The sequence below is a fragment of the Microtus oregoni genome, unplaced genomic scaffold (assembly GCF_018167655.1).
Source record: "Microtus oregoni isolate MIOR12 unplaced genomic scaffold, Mior012 000010F_ref0000083, whole genome shotgun sequence".
Lineage (NCBI taxonomy): Eukaryota > Metazoa > Chordata > Mammalia > Rodentia > Cricetidae > Microtus > Microtus oregoni.
This window is the reverse complement of record NW_024543069.1, coordinates 5,617,128-5,633,380: the sequence shown is the minus strand read 5'-3', so window position 1 is coordinate 5,633,380 and position 16,253 is coordinate 5,617,128. Positions and strand designations below refer to the sequence as shown.

The 16,253-nt window shown below is 42.9% G+C and overlaps 1 protein-coding gene across 2 annotated transcripts in view; it reads left to right on the top strand.

Annotated features, from left to right (window-relative positions):
• Positions 1-16,253, top strand: part of Gask1b (golgi associated kinase 1B) — a 40,598-nt gene that overhangs the window by 10,747 nt on the left and 13,598 nt on the right. For both annotated transcript variants that reach the window (XM_041658906.1, XM_041658907.1), the window contains exon 3: positions 6,557-6,771. In XM_041658906.1, the coding sequence (XP_041514840.1) occupies positions 6,557-6,771 (215 nt within the window). The remainder of the gene's footprint in view (positions 1-6,556; positions 6,772-16,253) is intronic.

The following is a 16,253-nucleotide window of genomic DNA, read 5'->3' as shown; positions in this document are numbered from 1 at the left end:
TATGGAGATCTGTTTCCTTTTAAGACTCAGTGTGCTGGAGTTTGCTTTGCTGGACTCACACAGTCTTACGAGATGGCTTGAGGAACTTCTCTCTATGCGTCTTTGGTGGGTTAGTATCTTCCTCAGAGGGCTGGGTCTTGCCTCTGGTCCTGAAGAGCATGTGGTGGCGTCAGGATAACATCAACCATATGTGCCTTTTTTCAAGCCTTGAGTCACTTTTTAGCAAACTTCTTGTCCTAGTGACCTGTGACTTCCAACCAGGTGTGTCAGCTCAGGCTTCAGTTCTTCACTGTTCCTGTCCACTCACTTCTTCACGTGGCTGTTTAACACGCCGTGTGTGTATACTTCGTTGACACTATTATGTTCTAAGATCTGCAAGGTTCAGCTCTTGCCTGGAACCTTAGGGAAATTCCTAATAAGTTCTCTTTTTAAAAATACACTTCACTTATATTTTCTTCTACCCAAACTTGGGACCAGAGAAGTAAGTTCAGTAAATGACATTTTTAAAGTACTTTCAATGGATAAATGAATTAACAACCCCTAAAATCCTGAATATGTGTAAAATTTCCTCTTATTCTTCCTACTGACTCCTTTCTCAAGGCTACCACGGAGTCTGAATTTCTGTTTGGGCCTCTCTTATGTGTGTTATCTTGTCACACCCACGAGCTTCAAGCTGAGAGGGTCCACCTGCCTGTTCGTTTCTGTCAAGTTGTGTACACGCAAGTAACATTATACAGATTGAGGAGATGGTATTTAGGAATATATATGTATCTACATACACATAAATTTGTGAAGTAACAATTAATGAGAAAAAGAGTCCATAAGTTTGAAGGAGAGTGGGAAGAGGCATGTAGGAGGGTTTGCAGGGAGGAAAGGGCAGGGAGAAATGGAATTACATTTTATAATAAAAAAGAGATATGTGGAAAAATTTGTGTGTGTGTGTGTGTGTGTGTGTGTGTGTGTGTATGAGAGAAAGAGAGAGAGAGAGAGAGAGAGAGAGAGAGAGAGAGAGAGAGAGAGAAGAGGAGAGGAGAGAGAAGCGATTTCAAAATTCTTGGCCATGCTGCAAATATCTACCAGTGAGTTCAAGCCCCATCCCTTGGTATTTTGGGATAGTGTTTGTCTCATGTAGCTCAGGCTGTCTTTAAGACAGTAATATAAACCAGGCTGGTCATGCACTTAAAACACCATAGCCTCAATTTCTGTATGTTAGGGTGAGGCGGCAGCACCACACCCAGCACCAGCCTGCCAGTTTTGAAAAGATTAATTTTTAAACTTTATTTGCGTGTACTCTAATGTCCACGTATGTATGACATACATGTGTGCTGGTGCCCTTGGAGGCAGGAAGAGATAAGACCTCTGAGAGCTGGCGTTGTAAGAGCTTGTGAGCTGCTGGACATAGGTGATGGGAACTGGGCTCCAGTCCTGCAAAGGAGCAGAAAGAGCTACACAGCTGAGCCATCTTCCCAGGCCCAAATACACACACATGTATGTAATTGTCCAAATCCTGCTGTGCCCGCACTGGAGATTGCTGCAGTTGATAGGACTTGGTGAATTTTCATACCTCGATGTTTTCGACATGACTGTTGGAGCAGCATGCATGGACCCCTTACTGCTTTTTGGCAAGGGACACTGTACTATAAAGCTTTCTATCCATGTCTCGCTGGTGCCTGAGTTCATGGAGTTGGAACTCACCTCCCACAATGAAGATGCACCTCTGGCTTTGTCTGGGCCACCTTCTCTTTCATGGCTCTGTAGAGCTGTGCTCAGTGAAAGGCCCGGAGCTGAACTACTACTCCCTTTCAGTCTCATTCACAAGGAGTCTGGGAACTTGGCTCGTGCGATAGAAAAGCCTTTTGATCCACAGCTCAGAACACTTTTGCTTACTTTTGCCTGGTGATAAATACAGGGAGACATTTACACTCCAGCAGCATGCTTGGCCTTCCCTTATAGTGGAGTAGAACCAGCTAGACAGTGTTTAAAATGAAAGGAATTTAATACACGTAGACAAAGGAGATTGTGCAAAGCATACATTCTTGGTTAATTTTCGCGCCCATTTTCTCCGAAGAATGTCTTCTTTGTGCTGGGGAGTAAAAAAATAATGACTTAAGAGAACATCAAAATTCTGAGGAGATATTCAGATATGGGAAGAAAGGAACTTTACTGGCAAGTCTCATTTTTACGACAGCCGTGTAACCTTTAATTCACACGGACATCCATACATCTGTCAAAGGCTGCTTTCCCACCACTCTGACAGCCAGAATTTTATCTCTTCACCATTAAGATTTCTCCAGAGAGAAGGGCACTGCATCATCTTGACAAATCTGAATGGGAGGAGATGAACACGGCTCAGCTCGGAAACACTTCAGGGTGCCTGGCTTTAACAAGGCTCCTGTTTCCAGAGACCATTTTCCCATCATCACTTCAGACCTATCAATGTGCCTCTACTCCCCTTAAAACCTATATTTTATAAAAAATGGAATTCTCCCTTCAGTGATACCTGCTGCTCTGGGATCTGCCGCTACACCGACAGATATTCTTATCTGTGGGGGTCACACACACCCAGGTATAGTGGGAAGACTGAGACACAAGGACGGAAAAGAGGCCCTGGCTCCACTCACCAACCACAGAGCCTCAGATCACCAGCTCTCTTTGTTCTCTGGGAATCCCTTTCCCTGACAGGCAGGGAAGAGTGCTATTTTGCTGAAGAAGCATGCCTGGCTGTGGGGACACCCCAACTGTGCTTTTCTGCAGAAGCACCAGTTAAAGAACGACTTCTTGATAATCCAAATAGGAAGTATGTCAAATTGCCAAGCACGGTGTGTGCCTGTGGTCTCAGCGCTTGTGAAATGAGAGGAATGAAGACTGGAGTCCAGCTGTGGCTGAAAACGTGCAGCTGGGTGAGGGGAGAAAGCCGTGAGTCGTGGTGATGCACGCTTTTAATCCCAGTGCTTGGGAAACAGACACAGGAGATCTCTATAGAGCTGAGTCCAGCCTGGTCTGCATAGCGGGTTCTAGGCCAGCCAGGGCTACATAGTCTGACCATATTTCAAAACAAACAAAGACAAAACAACCAAAGCCACCAAAGAATTTGGTGATTTACAGAAGAGAAATGGGAAACCCATGGGCTAGTAAGGATTACAGCTTGTGGCCAAAGGTGGCCCACTACCTATTTTGATTTCATGAACCGATGTAGGCAATTCTACATGATGACATCTGCATTTCATATGCCTGGAAAATAATAAAAAGATTGATAATGTTAATGCGATACTTGGGAATCATATGGAAGTCACACTTTAGTGTTTGTAGTCAAATGGTATTGGCTTAGTCGTGACCAATTGTCACTTTGTTGTCACTCTTTTGTGCCCTGGTGATACCGAGCCAGCATGGCCCTGAATGGCTGTGATGGAGACCACGTGGCTAACAAAGCCCCAGGTATTTCACTCATTGCTCTTTGCATGGTGTGCAGACCACCAGGCTACATTACCCTAACACGGTTATAGCTCTGCTACTTAAAGATTTAATTGTAAGACCAACAGGTGTGCTATATTTAGTGAAACAATGATGAGGATCTGTCTATATGAAATAGTCCTATTTTTTCCTTTCTATAATTTTTGCTTCTTTATCCTGGGAAAAAAGTCAAGCATCATGAGAGCAGAAAACAAAAGTTGGCACCCATTTGTTTGTAATTTAGCTTCTGTCTCTAGAACACTGCATGGTGTCTAGTAGCTGCCCAGTGAGCAGCGAAGGCTGGCTGGAGGCTGATGAGCTGAGCCTGGAGGGGGTGCATGTATAGAAAAGCTGATAAAAAACATTTCCTTGTTATGCATTTATGCTAAGCACTAGGATGATGATTTTATTTATTCACCTTATTTTTTTCTTTCATTTAATTTATACATGCCAACATACAATGGTCAAATCAGGGTAGACCTATCTATAGTGCTGGTCTGTGGGCGGGTATAGACAACAGTTATATAATTAACATGTCCAAAAATCTTCAGAAAGGGATTTATAATGTTTGCACCAGGTAGAAGTGATAAAAGTTTGAGGATAGATTTTTCTTTTTAAAGCACAGCCTTATTTAATAATAGCAAAGTTAGTTGACAAAGATACATGATCGCACCTCTGTTGCAGAGGAGGAGGCAGGCTTGGAGGAGCTTTGTTTCTTGTCTGATGTTACAGAGCAAGAGGGTCATAGATCAGAGAGCCAGGGTCTGTTGGGTTCGATAGTCTAAGCTTCAGCCACAAGTCAATCATGTTCTCTTCCTAAATGTCCACAGCTTTTTATTTATTCAGGGGAGCATGAAAGGGGAAGGAAAACAAACTGAATGTGGTGGTGTAATGATAACAAGGAGCTGCAGCCACAGCGGGTGAGAGACAGAACAGGCACGCCATGCAGAGTGAGGCTGGGTATTTATTTAGTGGGTTATGGAAAGAAAAGGGAAGGAGGGTAGGAAAGAAAGGAGAAGAGCAGAGAGAGGCAGAGAGAGGGAGGGGAGGAGAGGAGCCATGGCAGCAGTTACCTCTTTGGGAGAGAGACAGAAAGGAAGGGAGCTCAGGCTGGAAGCAGAAGGAAGATCTGCTTGCCTCGGTGGTGGACCGAGGTGGGAATGGGCGGGGCTTGTCTCTTAAAGGAACAGGACAGACTATTACAGGTGGTTTGTGGGCTGCAGCAGGTGAGTGTTTTTCTTAGCTATTCTTTCTCATGCAGAATTTTCCTCATTTCCTGGGTTGAGGAGACTTGTTTTTATTTAGTTTTACCTACCATAAGGCGTGAGTACTCGTAAAGATGAGGAGCTAGCCGCGAAGGTTTCTCTGATTTCTATAGATCACTTACTTCTTGCTCCTCCCAGGCCTGGGGTTGTACAGGAAATGGCTGCCTGCCTGTCCGGTGTACTGGCTGTGCTGTGACATGTGGTGTTAGTTTTGTACTTTTGAACACTTCCTTGCTTAGAGATGAGAAGTGCTGTTTGTCAGTCACCACGTGAAGGGTACAGGCTCATAGTCTCTCACAGCCCAGATGTCCCATCTGTTTGTCTCTGGAAGCTGCATTTTCTACTCATATTTGGTGACACAGGCCTGATGTGTCTTCCCCACATGATAGACAGATCTTGCAAAGATTTTATTCTCTCTCTTTTTCTCTCATTTTTTTTTTTTTAAATCAGCACAGTATTTGGGGTATACAGAACTGTCTTAATCGTCTTAGAATGTAATTAAGTCTTAGGAACCCCTGTCACTTAATAAAAGAAAACAGAAAGAAGGGATACAATGGCTACCCCACACTGTTGATGAAATGGATAACGAGTTTTCTTGGGAACAGCTTGAGATGGGGGCAATTGGAATGATTAAGTGCATGCGTTTGAAACGACTGGTGTGCCACCAGCCTCAGAAACGGGTCAAGCAGCTGACTGTTTCCTGCAGATAAGAACACTCTGAGCTGCTAGCTGGGCGAAGAAAGTTGTAGATTCCAAACACCCAAGGCCGTTGTTCAAAGGGCTTTCAGAAACTCCCTGGGCATGCCTGGACATCCTGGCAGGAATTCCTCAGGGCTCTATTGTTCAGGCTTGTTCAGAATGAGTGAAGGGGGCTTTTTAGATGCTTGTGTTTGAGCTGTATTTTTTTTCAAGAGCCCCACGCGGATTTCTGAGTTAAAAGCAAAGCCGCTCATCACCGTCTCTGTGACTTTATTTGGTGGGGAGGGGTCCTGACAGCGACAGTACTGGCTTTAACCCTGAAATGTTCAATGGACTCAATCATGATCCTTCCTGTTGATGATGACTCCACTGGGGTTTAGCATACTTTATTTAGTTTAGCAATGATACAAATGGCATTTCTATCTAGCGACTGAGATCCAAACAACTTGAGTGACATTTTAAAAAACATCTGTGCACACACAGTTGAAGAATGTGGCATTTGCTGAAAGACACCGTATGAGGTTCTGTGTGTCTGTTCCTTTCCAAGGGCACTGTTGTGCTCCTATCAGAAAAAACAAAACAAAACAGAAACAAGCACACATCTTTCCTTCTTTGGAGACTCCAGTAATTGATGTGAAGCATCCAATTCCTCTTTGAAATTTGTGACTTCTAAAAATTCTCCCCACCCCCGGCATCCTGGTGTAGCCTTCAAAAATCAGACAGCTGTTATTACAAACAGAGACCGTTCTGCTTAGACCCTGAATAGACAATTATAAATGTCTGGATTCCTTCCTTCCTTGTGGTAGCTGCTTTTAGATGTGGAATAAAACCATGCAAACCAGAGGAGGCTTGAGTGAGTGGTTAGTATCCTGTTCCTGCCACATCTATAAACCTTGTTAAATTTTCTTTTCATTGTCTATAATAATTTCCCACTTCATAAGACTTATAACTAACCAGGAGTATCATTGATACAAGAATATCAAAACTTGTGGAGATGCAGGGACGATGGAATTTGTTTAACCAGTTGTTTCACGTAGGACAGGTGGGAGAGGGTGTGGAAGAGTGAGTGACCTTCCCTAGGACACTTGCCCACTCAATGGGGCAGCATGCTGAGTGAAATGTTTGCTTCTCTCATCCCGCAGATGGCCGCCCTCGCCCTTTCATTCTCTGGGACTCATCTCTAGCATCAGCGAGCAATGATAGCCATTCTTCTGTTAAGATCACCTGGGGAACTTATCAGCAGTTGCTAAAACAGAAGTGCTGGCTGAATGGCCGGGTTCCCAGACCTGAGTGGGGCTGCTCTGAAGTCCATCACCACGAGTGGTCCAAAATGGCTCTCTTCGATTTTTTGTTACAGGTAAGTTTATCCCGTTGCCTAAGTGGTTCTCTGAAATTGACGGTGTTGTAAGGCCTCAAAGGGATCATCAGTACCTGGAGTTTCTGTGAAGTTGTATTTAAGTCCTGGAGTGCTATGTCTGGCCAAGTGCAGCACCCGTATTATGAAAGTTTACATTCTTCTGGGAAATGGTTGTGAATATTCTTTATAAAATTACTTTCTGAAGAAACAAGCTACTGGCTAGCCTGCACTATTACTGCTCATCATAGCTACAGGGTATTGAGTCACAGGGGTGTGTTTTACATATTTCCTGGGTCAGCTAACTCTTGGTGAGGATGGGTAACTCATTCAGGTTCTGACAACAGCTAAGAATGAGAGCTCAGTCTCAGCAGGGGCTTGGCGATGCTGAAGGTTTATCTTCTCATCGTATTCCTTAGTAGTGTTCCAGCACTCCGTGGAATGCTATAACCACCATTTTCTGTATTTTCTTTCTAGTACCCACTTCCCTTCTCTCAGCAGGGCCTCACTATGTAGCCCTGGCTGACCTAGAACTCACTGTGTAGACCAGAATGACTTCGAACTCAGAGAGATCTGTTTGCCTCTGCCTCCCAAGTGCTGCCATTAATGGTACACACTTCCTACCGTGCCTGGCTCCAGTGTTATTTTTCAACAACACTTTCATAAAAATTGAACATTTAAGAATAATACTCTGGAGACAGTCTTAGGTCAAGTTGGAAAACAGTTGATTGGACCTATAACAGTTATGCACATTTTGCTTGGTTTGTTGGTGGTGTACTATATAGAGTCCAGAACAGCAGGGCTTTTGGTGATAATTCTTCCCAAGTGACTGCATAGGACTTTCCAGGATTGTAAAACCCGGGCAATATGGAAGAAGCTTCCGTTTTAGTTCCAGCTTGAATTTTCAATATCCTAAAACCAAAACCTGCAATGTCTTCGGCAATAGGGACTTACTCTCTAGTTCCAACATTAACCAACAGCAGGAATAATAGACCTAGAGGTTTGTGAGAACTCAGGGTCTTCCCTAGATAACGGTTTATAGGTTTATAGGTCTATGTCTTACTTAGATGTAGCCGTCAACTTCACAGAGCTTAGGTTCAGCTGCAAAGAGTCTCAGCTGGGTAATTTTTTCCATCAGGTGGACTGTGGGCCTGACAGTGAAGGATTGTCTCGATTGTTACTGGCTGTAAGGTGGTCCTGAATAAAGCAAGCTCACTCTAAGTATGAGCCTGAGAGTGAGCTGGAGCAGCATTGCCTCATGGTTCCCGCATTGAGCCCTTTCTTTGACTTCTCCCAGTGATGGATGTGACCTGGCAATGTAAGAAGAAGCACACCCCCTCCTCTACCAAGCTGTTTTTGGCTAGAGTGTTTATCCTAGCCACAGAGGTAGTTAGAATAGGGGGGAATCTGTTCCTGACCCCAAGGATTCTCTTTAATAACTTATGGATTCTGAGAGTGCCCTTTCCCTCTCTGAGTGTCTTCACTCAGAATCTTTAACATCTGCTTCCACTTTCCCTCTAGGTGTGTTTCCACATTTGTAGCCTACCCAAGACCCTCGCAGGCATTGTGTAATGAAGCCGTTTTATGGAGGGCAGGATGTCTTAGGGCTTTCCTCTGTCCACCTTAAGCAAGTGCCAATTGGTCTTTGGATTTAGCAGCTAGGGTTATACTTTTCAAAATGTAGAAAGGTCCTTTAAAAAAGCATTAAAAGATCTTACTATTTCTATCAACTGTTTTAGAAAGAGAACACTGTTGAATAGAGTAGAATGGATGGGAGGCAGGACCATATTTAGCCTTCTTCAATCCAATTATTCTCCATTAGCTGTCCTTGCTCACTCTTCCTGGGGTGCTACCGTGTGACCCCTATGCATCTCTCCACCCTACATGGTTTCCACTGGGCTGCCTCGAGCTGCTTGGCTAAGCCTGGGACATGGTGTGCTCTGACCAGCTGCTCAAGCACAGACTGTGGGCCAGTGCCATGGCTATAATCTCAAATATAATCATATTTGACTACTGAAGAATCCTGGGCAGGGTATATAATCTCTACCCCCAGTATATTTTCTTGTGGGGAGTAATATATGCCCACTTCTAGGACAAGGCATCCCTTTTAACTGTACCATTCTGTCTCCCATTCTTTCTTTCGTGTCTTTGGGGAGCTGGTGCTTGGGCATTAAAGCCTCCCAGCATTCACTGTTCAAACTTACCCTAGGAACTCTGTGTTTACACAAACCTTGTTCCATTGGATATTGGGTGTCCTGGGTACCCTTTGCATAATTCCCAGCTTAAATGTTTAAGTCATTCCGATCTGACATAACCTCTTCTTCCTCATCAAGATCATGCCCCACCTGGGGCTCAGTAAAGTAAAAGCACCTTCTGGGAATGAATTTCTTCCTTAGTCCTCAGCCAACCCATCCCATAAGGCTTGGTGAGCAGGTGTAAGAGGAGAGAGCCGCTACTTAGTTCCCGGCAGCTTAGGCTCAAAATAACCATACAAAACTGTATTAATTAAATCACTGCTTGGCTCATTAGCTCTAGCTTCTTATTGGCTCACTCTTACATATTAATTTAACCCATTTCTATTAATCTGTATATGCTACGTGGCTGTGGCTTACTGGGTAAAGTTCCCAGTTTCAGTAACATGAGAAAACAAACTTGGAGCTCTGTCCCCGAGTGTCTCACACCTTAAGTCCTTGGATTCCGTATAAGGGATAGGAAAGGTTGCACTGTACTAACCATCTGAATCAGTTGTGCATATCTGCTTTATCCCACAGCAGGGTTAATGCACTTGAAGGAGTTTATGAAACAAAGTCTACATAAACTGGTCAGTTTCATGAGTGCTGTAATAGTTAATATTTTTTGGCGTAAAATTTTTCTATTCATTCACATGGAGGTTGGTTTTGAAACAGAAATACACCTTATCGAAGTGTTGCTTGGGAATGTAGCAAGTGGCTTCTGTGAACGATTTTAGATGTCATGCCTGGAGCGAATTACAGTCACTTGCTCTGTGATTGCCAGAGCGAGGGCCAGGGGACACAGGACAGTTGTTATTCTTGGCATACACTGTCCATTAGTTTCACACAATTAACAAATCTATAGTCAGAAAGGCCGGACCGTATTTCTGCCTCTGGAAAGTGCCGAAGAGCCACAGGCAATCTCTTCTTCTTGAAGTGTGGGGGTATGAACTGCCCAGGCCAAAATTCATCACCACAGGGACGGGAAAACTAAGCATTCTAGAGACTATTTTGTTTCTAAGGCTTGGCCCAATTTCTCTCAAAAGATTAGATAAAATAACAGAAGCAGGTTCAGCACGTGGAATCCCTGTTCTCTGACTTGGGAGACTTTACTGTCATGGTAAGAAATAGAGATGGATTAGTTTGTGGAAGATGATTGTCAACCTTGCTGCTAGTCGTTTCTTAGCCTTGAGAAATCCCTTCAGCTTCCCTCTTTTTGGCTTTTCCATCTGTAAAATAGGACACTGTTTAGAGGGCTATTGAAATAACAAATTGCTTTTATACATAACTTTGTGTATTTAGAATGATAATTGACACACAGTAAATATTTATTAACTCTGCAAATTAAGCACCTAGACATTCATAGACATAAGTAGAAGTTAAGTAAACCAATCTTCCCTTCATTTTATTCATTGAATATAATTTGACAAATAATTTAATTTCTTTGAACACTTATGGACCGATATATTTTTCTTCTAGGTTATCTGTTATTGAGGTTTAATTCTTTATGACAACTCTGTCTTTTCTTATAAAGTCTGATTTCCTCAAGGGCAAGTTCCTGTCTTACTGGACTTGTAACCATCCTGTTAGCAGCCAAATGTTTGGAAATGTCACAGTATCTGGGCACTGTTTTTGTTCAGGGAAAACTATCCAATTATATTAAAATATTAGATCTGACGTGTCGAATTAGGATTGTTATGAGTAGAAGAAAAGCTGCTTGTGACACAGACAGTAAGTAACGTTGTTAAAGGAAGGGGACTGGGGGAAATATGCAAAGGGAAGAATGAATGAACAGAAAATGGTTAGCACTTTGTATTGTCTGATGGACTTACACTTTCTGAGACTGTTTGTAGGATGAGAAATGAATGGATATTTTCCTTAAGGGAGCAACAGTTGTGTGTTCAGGGATAGTTGGTTTCACAGTCACCAAAAGTTATAGCATATTTCTTTGCACCGTCATAGATTTTCCCAAGTTCTCATTTGTTGTCCTAGACACAGGGAAGTTTAATTCTGCGCATAAAAAGGTTGAAAGAGGCCATCTTCTGCCTCAAGGGTCACGAGATTTCCTATGAGAGAAAGATAGCTATCATAGAATATACCTGGTACCATAATAAGTCTTATGGAAAGAAACCGGAAGCTGTGGATTATTTTCAAATGGCTGGCTTGAGAATGAAGTTAGGGAGTTTGACGTTTAAACCAGAAAACAAGACTCCATAGAAAGAAATTTTAATGGAGAAGAATCTTAGCAATGAGCTCAACGTGTGAAAAAGTTTGTCGAGCGGGAAAATGGCGCCTGAAGCGCTTCCTGTTTTTTTTTCCTCTTAGCTGGCTGTGAGTAATGAAGCCCAGGTCATCAATTCAGCAATTAGCCACAGTTTGTCTTGTCATGACAGCTGTCTCCTCCAGTTACCTTGTCTCCCCTTCTCATCTGGTACCTAAGGAATTCGCTCTGGGATGAATTCCGTGGCATCCCCTTTGCTTTGATCTTTGTGGGTTGTTTAGTTTCCCACTTAGTGGTGTGATTAAACTAAAAGTGCCAACCGTTTTGTGTGTGTGTGTGTGTGTGTGTACACGCAAGTGCACACACGTGAACACGTCTGTATGTGTGTGTGTGTGTACACGCAAGTGCACACACGTGAACACATCTGTATGTGTGTGTGTGTGTGTATGCCCTAGTGCATGGAGATCAGATGTTCATCGGTTGGCCACTGAGGCACTGGGAATTTCTTGTCTTTGCTTGCTGGTACTGGAATTACAAGTGTGAGCCTCCTGGCTTTTAATGTGGGTGCTGGGACCTGAACTCAGGTGCTCATGCACGTACACACACTTTACCCCGTGAGCGTTCAACCATCTTCTATGCAAAGGAGAACCTTACTCTTTTACAAAACAGTGTTTTACTCATTTTGAACCTTCTCTGCCAGGCAAAGAAAGATTCTGTTTATGGCCCATTGATAGATGAAAAAGGACTCCCAAACACAGTTTGGCTCAACCTAATTGGTTTTCAGTATTGCGGCATTATCGATGTAAATGACCTCTGTCCGTGTATTATTACTGGAAGTTCCAACAAATGGTGCAGTTTCTCCTTTACCCGACAGCAAACAGGGAGGGATGGCGGCTTCAAATCATGTCTTGGGATCAAGTAGCAAAGAAAGTCTGGGATTAGCTTCAGGGATAGCGGTTAATTATCTTGATGAACTGGTTTAGACCTAGTGGGTGAAGAGGGAGAGGAACAATGGGGCTACAGAAGTGTGTATTCCTGCTTCGTATTGTTTGTTGAGAAAGCAGCCCAATTCTTATGGGGAGTATGGGATCACCTGGGTGATTTCCTTGGCCATCCATCACTTGCTCAGGTAAAGGACGCTTCTCTACACAATAAAAATGACTGAGGTTCATAGATGTATTCTCCGGGACCCCAGGCCTTCCTTACTGAGGAGCTGTTAGCAGGCTGGAGGTCTTCGGGTAAAGGAGAATCACATTTTGAGAGTGTGGTAACTGGTAAGTCTCCAGTGGATGATCAAACACTCATGTTAGCGCCCCTCAGTGGACTTAATGAGTCACTGACAAACTTACAAATGAGAGGATGTGAAGTTGTAAGGGGGACGGGTTGGAGGGCATCTGGGGGGAATTAGAGTCAGGGAATGGGGTGTATATGATTTTGATTTATATACATGTATGAAATTCTCTAGAACAAAAGAGACATTTTAGAAAACTTACCAAGGTCAAACTTCACCAGGATGGACGTGCATATCTTATGGTTATTACAGAATTCTAGTTTTATTAAACTGTCTCGTTTTGTCCGTGAAATTCAGAAGACACTATTTCAGCATTGCCGAGGCTTCTTAACACACTTAATGGCTATGCTTAGGATGATAATGATGCTATCTTATTTAAAAGTCCTCCCAAGGTCTCCCTTCCTTTTAATATTATCTTGCAACAGTGCAGTTTAACTCTAAATATCCAATACTGTTTCTAATAACAGGGTGGACTGTCCAGAAACCTCGGTGTTTATTATGCGCGCATAATGTGTCTTGCTTTTTACTGTTTAGTGGAAGAGAGACATTGGATGTAGTAGAAAAAGAAGGATTACTTGTGAGATTAAAAGAATAAGAAACAGAGGGTTTTGGCCTTCAATGGAGAAACTATGTAAAAATTATTGCTATTAAGGAAGGCTTGGGGCTATTTTATATTAATTCTAAGAAGAATTGATCTTATTCTTTTCCTGTCTGAGACAGGGTCTTGCTATGTACCCACATGGGCCTTAAACCTCTAGTTCTCCTGCCTCAGTCTCCTGAGTGTGGGTCTCCAAGTCTGCCCCATTACATCCAGCTGACAGACTTTATTCAATTATCTCACTACACTACGTTTAATTCAAGACAGTTTATTTAAAAATAAACCACACATTCGATTAGTATTATTTTTATGCATGCCTAGCTCACGAATTTGTGTTCAGGAGCAGCTGGTCCCTTAGGTTCTCAGACTGCCTGAGGGTATTTTTATCAGCTCATCCCTAAAGGCTTCCTCTCTTGACCTACCTGCTTCTCCTCCTTACTGAGTTAAATCTGCCTGGTCTGTGCATCCTGAGCCACCTTTTAGCCTGCCTCTGCTTAGAGTTTCACAGTCAAGCAACAGCAAAGTTTGACACTTCCTAGAATGGCCCCCAAAGCCTGTCTCTTCCTGCCCAGGCCACCTTTAACAGACTCCTTTATGAGCCAGAACTGACCTCCTGGGTAGTCTTTCTTAGCTGCCCTTTACCGTGAGAATCGTTGCTGAATCTACCACTCAGAAAGCTAAACTATATCTGTAAGGACTTCCGTTTGATTGGATAATTAAGTTTAAATGCATTAGTGCTTTAAAAATTATTGTGGAAGCCAGGGGTATAGCTGAGCGATGGAGGACATGCTTGACACACGTGAGGCCCCAGCACCTTTCCTCAGGTCCGAAGTGAGTAGGCACGTAAACAGTGCATTTCAGCACTTCTTATTTTACGGTATAAACCAAATTGGGAATTATAGACATTTAGAGAACCGTTGATGGGTTTCGATGAAAGTCAATGTATTTCAATTGAGGGATTTCTTGATTCTCTGTTGGCCTCAATTATCATTTGAGATTTGAGGGCTTGCCTCTTGACGCTGGCAAAACATCATTGCCCTGCCCTGTTTCTCAGTGAGACTCCTCCCCAGGTGTCTTTGGGTTGATCCCACATCTTCCTCTTTGACCATTCTTGGATATATTTCCTTTCAACAGGACAGCTCCTTTCGATTTCTTGCCTCCAAACTGCGTCTCATCGGAAGGTCTACAGAATCTTCCTCGGCAGAAATGGACAGGATTTCCTCTGAGAATTAGGTTTTCTAAAGACCTCAGGATGGGAGGAAGGAGACAGTGGAATTACAGGGTCTCTAATTCAAGGGGCAAATGCTTCACTTTGATGGGCCTTAAAAGGAACATACTTGTGGTGCTGACATTCTCTTTGTGACTGTATGAGGAGGGAAAGCAAATGTGTGTGCACTGAGCTGTGATGGTTTTCCCATCTGGGCTTTGACCTCGTCTTCTGCTGGAGACTTGAGGTTTAGAAACCACATTCTCTCACTTCACAACATGTAAACTATTTAATTGTTTTGTTCTGGAAATGAGAGAAGGGGAGAGGAAGAAGAGCGGTCCTTAACTGCATCGACTCACACTTGGCTTAGGAGCCAACTTTCTGGAGACTAGCCAGTCCCACCCCTACTTTTTTAAAAAAAAGTTTTTGGACAGGGTCTCACAGGCTGGCCTCAAACTCACAATCCTTCTCCTTCATTGTTTTCCTGTATGCTAGGATTGCCTGTGGCTGCCACCACGTCTGCTTTGTTCACTTTCTGAATAATTTGTGCCTCAAAAAACCTATGCCCCTTGGGAAGGAACACATAGCTTCCCAACATGAAATATTTAAAAATGTTAATATATTTTTCTTCTAAATATTGAAAATAATTCATTGCCCATATTTACCTGAGAGTGCAGTCTTCTACTATGTATATGCGATTTGTGCTGGCAGAAGGAGGCATCTCCATCATCTCTCATTTTTGGGTGTCCAAAATCATCTCTAATAGTTCGTTTGAAAGAGGCAGTTAATAGTTGTCAGCCACAGTTGCGTTACTGCACTGCAGAATAGCTCACTCTTCCTTCTATCCTGCTCTAACCCTGTGCCCATTAGTCATCTTCTCTTATCGTCCCTTCCCAACCCTTCCAGTGTCTGGTGAATATGAGTCTGCATACAGTTTCCACAGCATCAATGCTTCAAGCTCTCACAGATCAGTGGGGCACATGTGAGTTCTCTTTCTGTGCTTGACTAGTTTCATATAATAGAATGTTCTTCAGTTTTGTCCATGTTGTTCAGAATAGCAGGATTTTATTCTATTCTATAAATAATGCTCCATGTGTGACTCATGGTTTCATTTTCCATTCATCCACGTAGACACCTGATATAAATGCATGGTTTGGTTGTCATACATGGAGTATGGCAGTGAATGTGGGATGTAGATACCCAGTGGACACACTGATTTCATCTTCTCTGGATACGGACACAGGACTCGAATTTCTGGGTCATACAGTAGCAGAACTTTGTACATGCTTTTGCACATATCCCAGAAACCCCTGTCTTTTATTTCTCTAAACTAAGAGATCAATTGACCCAGGTGATTGCTTTTATATTGAGTCAAAGAGAGAAATGTTTGATTAAAACTATGCTATATATAATCCTATATTTCTTTGTGATAACCAACCAGATATTTATTGTTCAATTCTAATATTATTGTTAGTCAGAAGTAAAGAACATATTGATTATCTATGGGCCAACTTTAAAATCTATTTTCACAGTTGCTGTGAACTTTCCAGACAGTACTGATATGAATAATGCACAGTTAGAATCTTTCAGTCATGTGTCTGGTCATACATGGGGTGATGGGAAGATGGTGAGTGTGAGACAGTCTGTTAGGCTGTACATAGCCGTGTGAGACTCAAAGCCTCTTTAACACGTTCTGTGAGCTAGAGTTCACCTTCTTCCCGGTATCACTGCTCCTTTCCGAGACCCACTTACTAACATGTTTCAGGGAGACTGGAGTTTTGTGAGTTGGGCTTCTGGGTTAATCTGTTGTGAAGCAAATTAAAAACTTTGAACTTGTCATTGAGTCTGATGGATATTGATATGCCCTGCCCATTCTCCCAGACATTCCTATAGAACCACTATAATGCGTAGAGTGTCATCATCTACTCACACATATG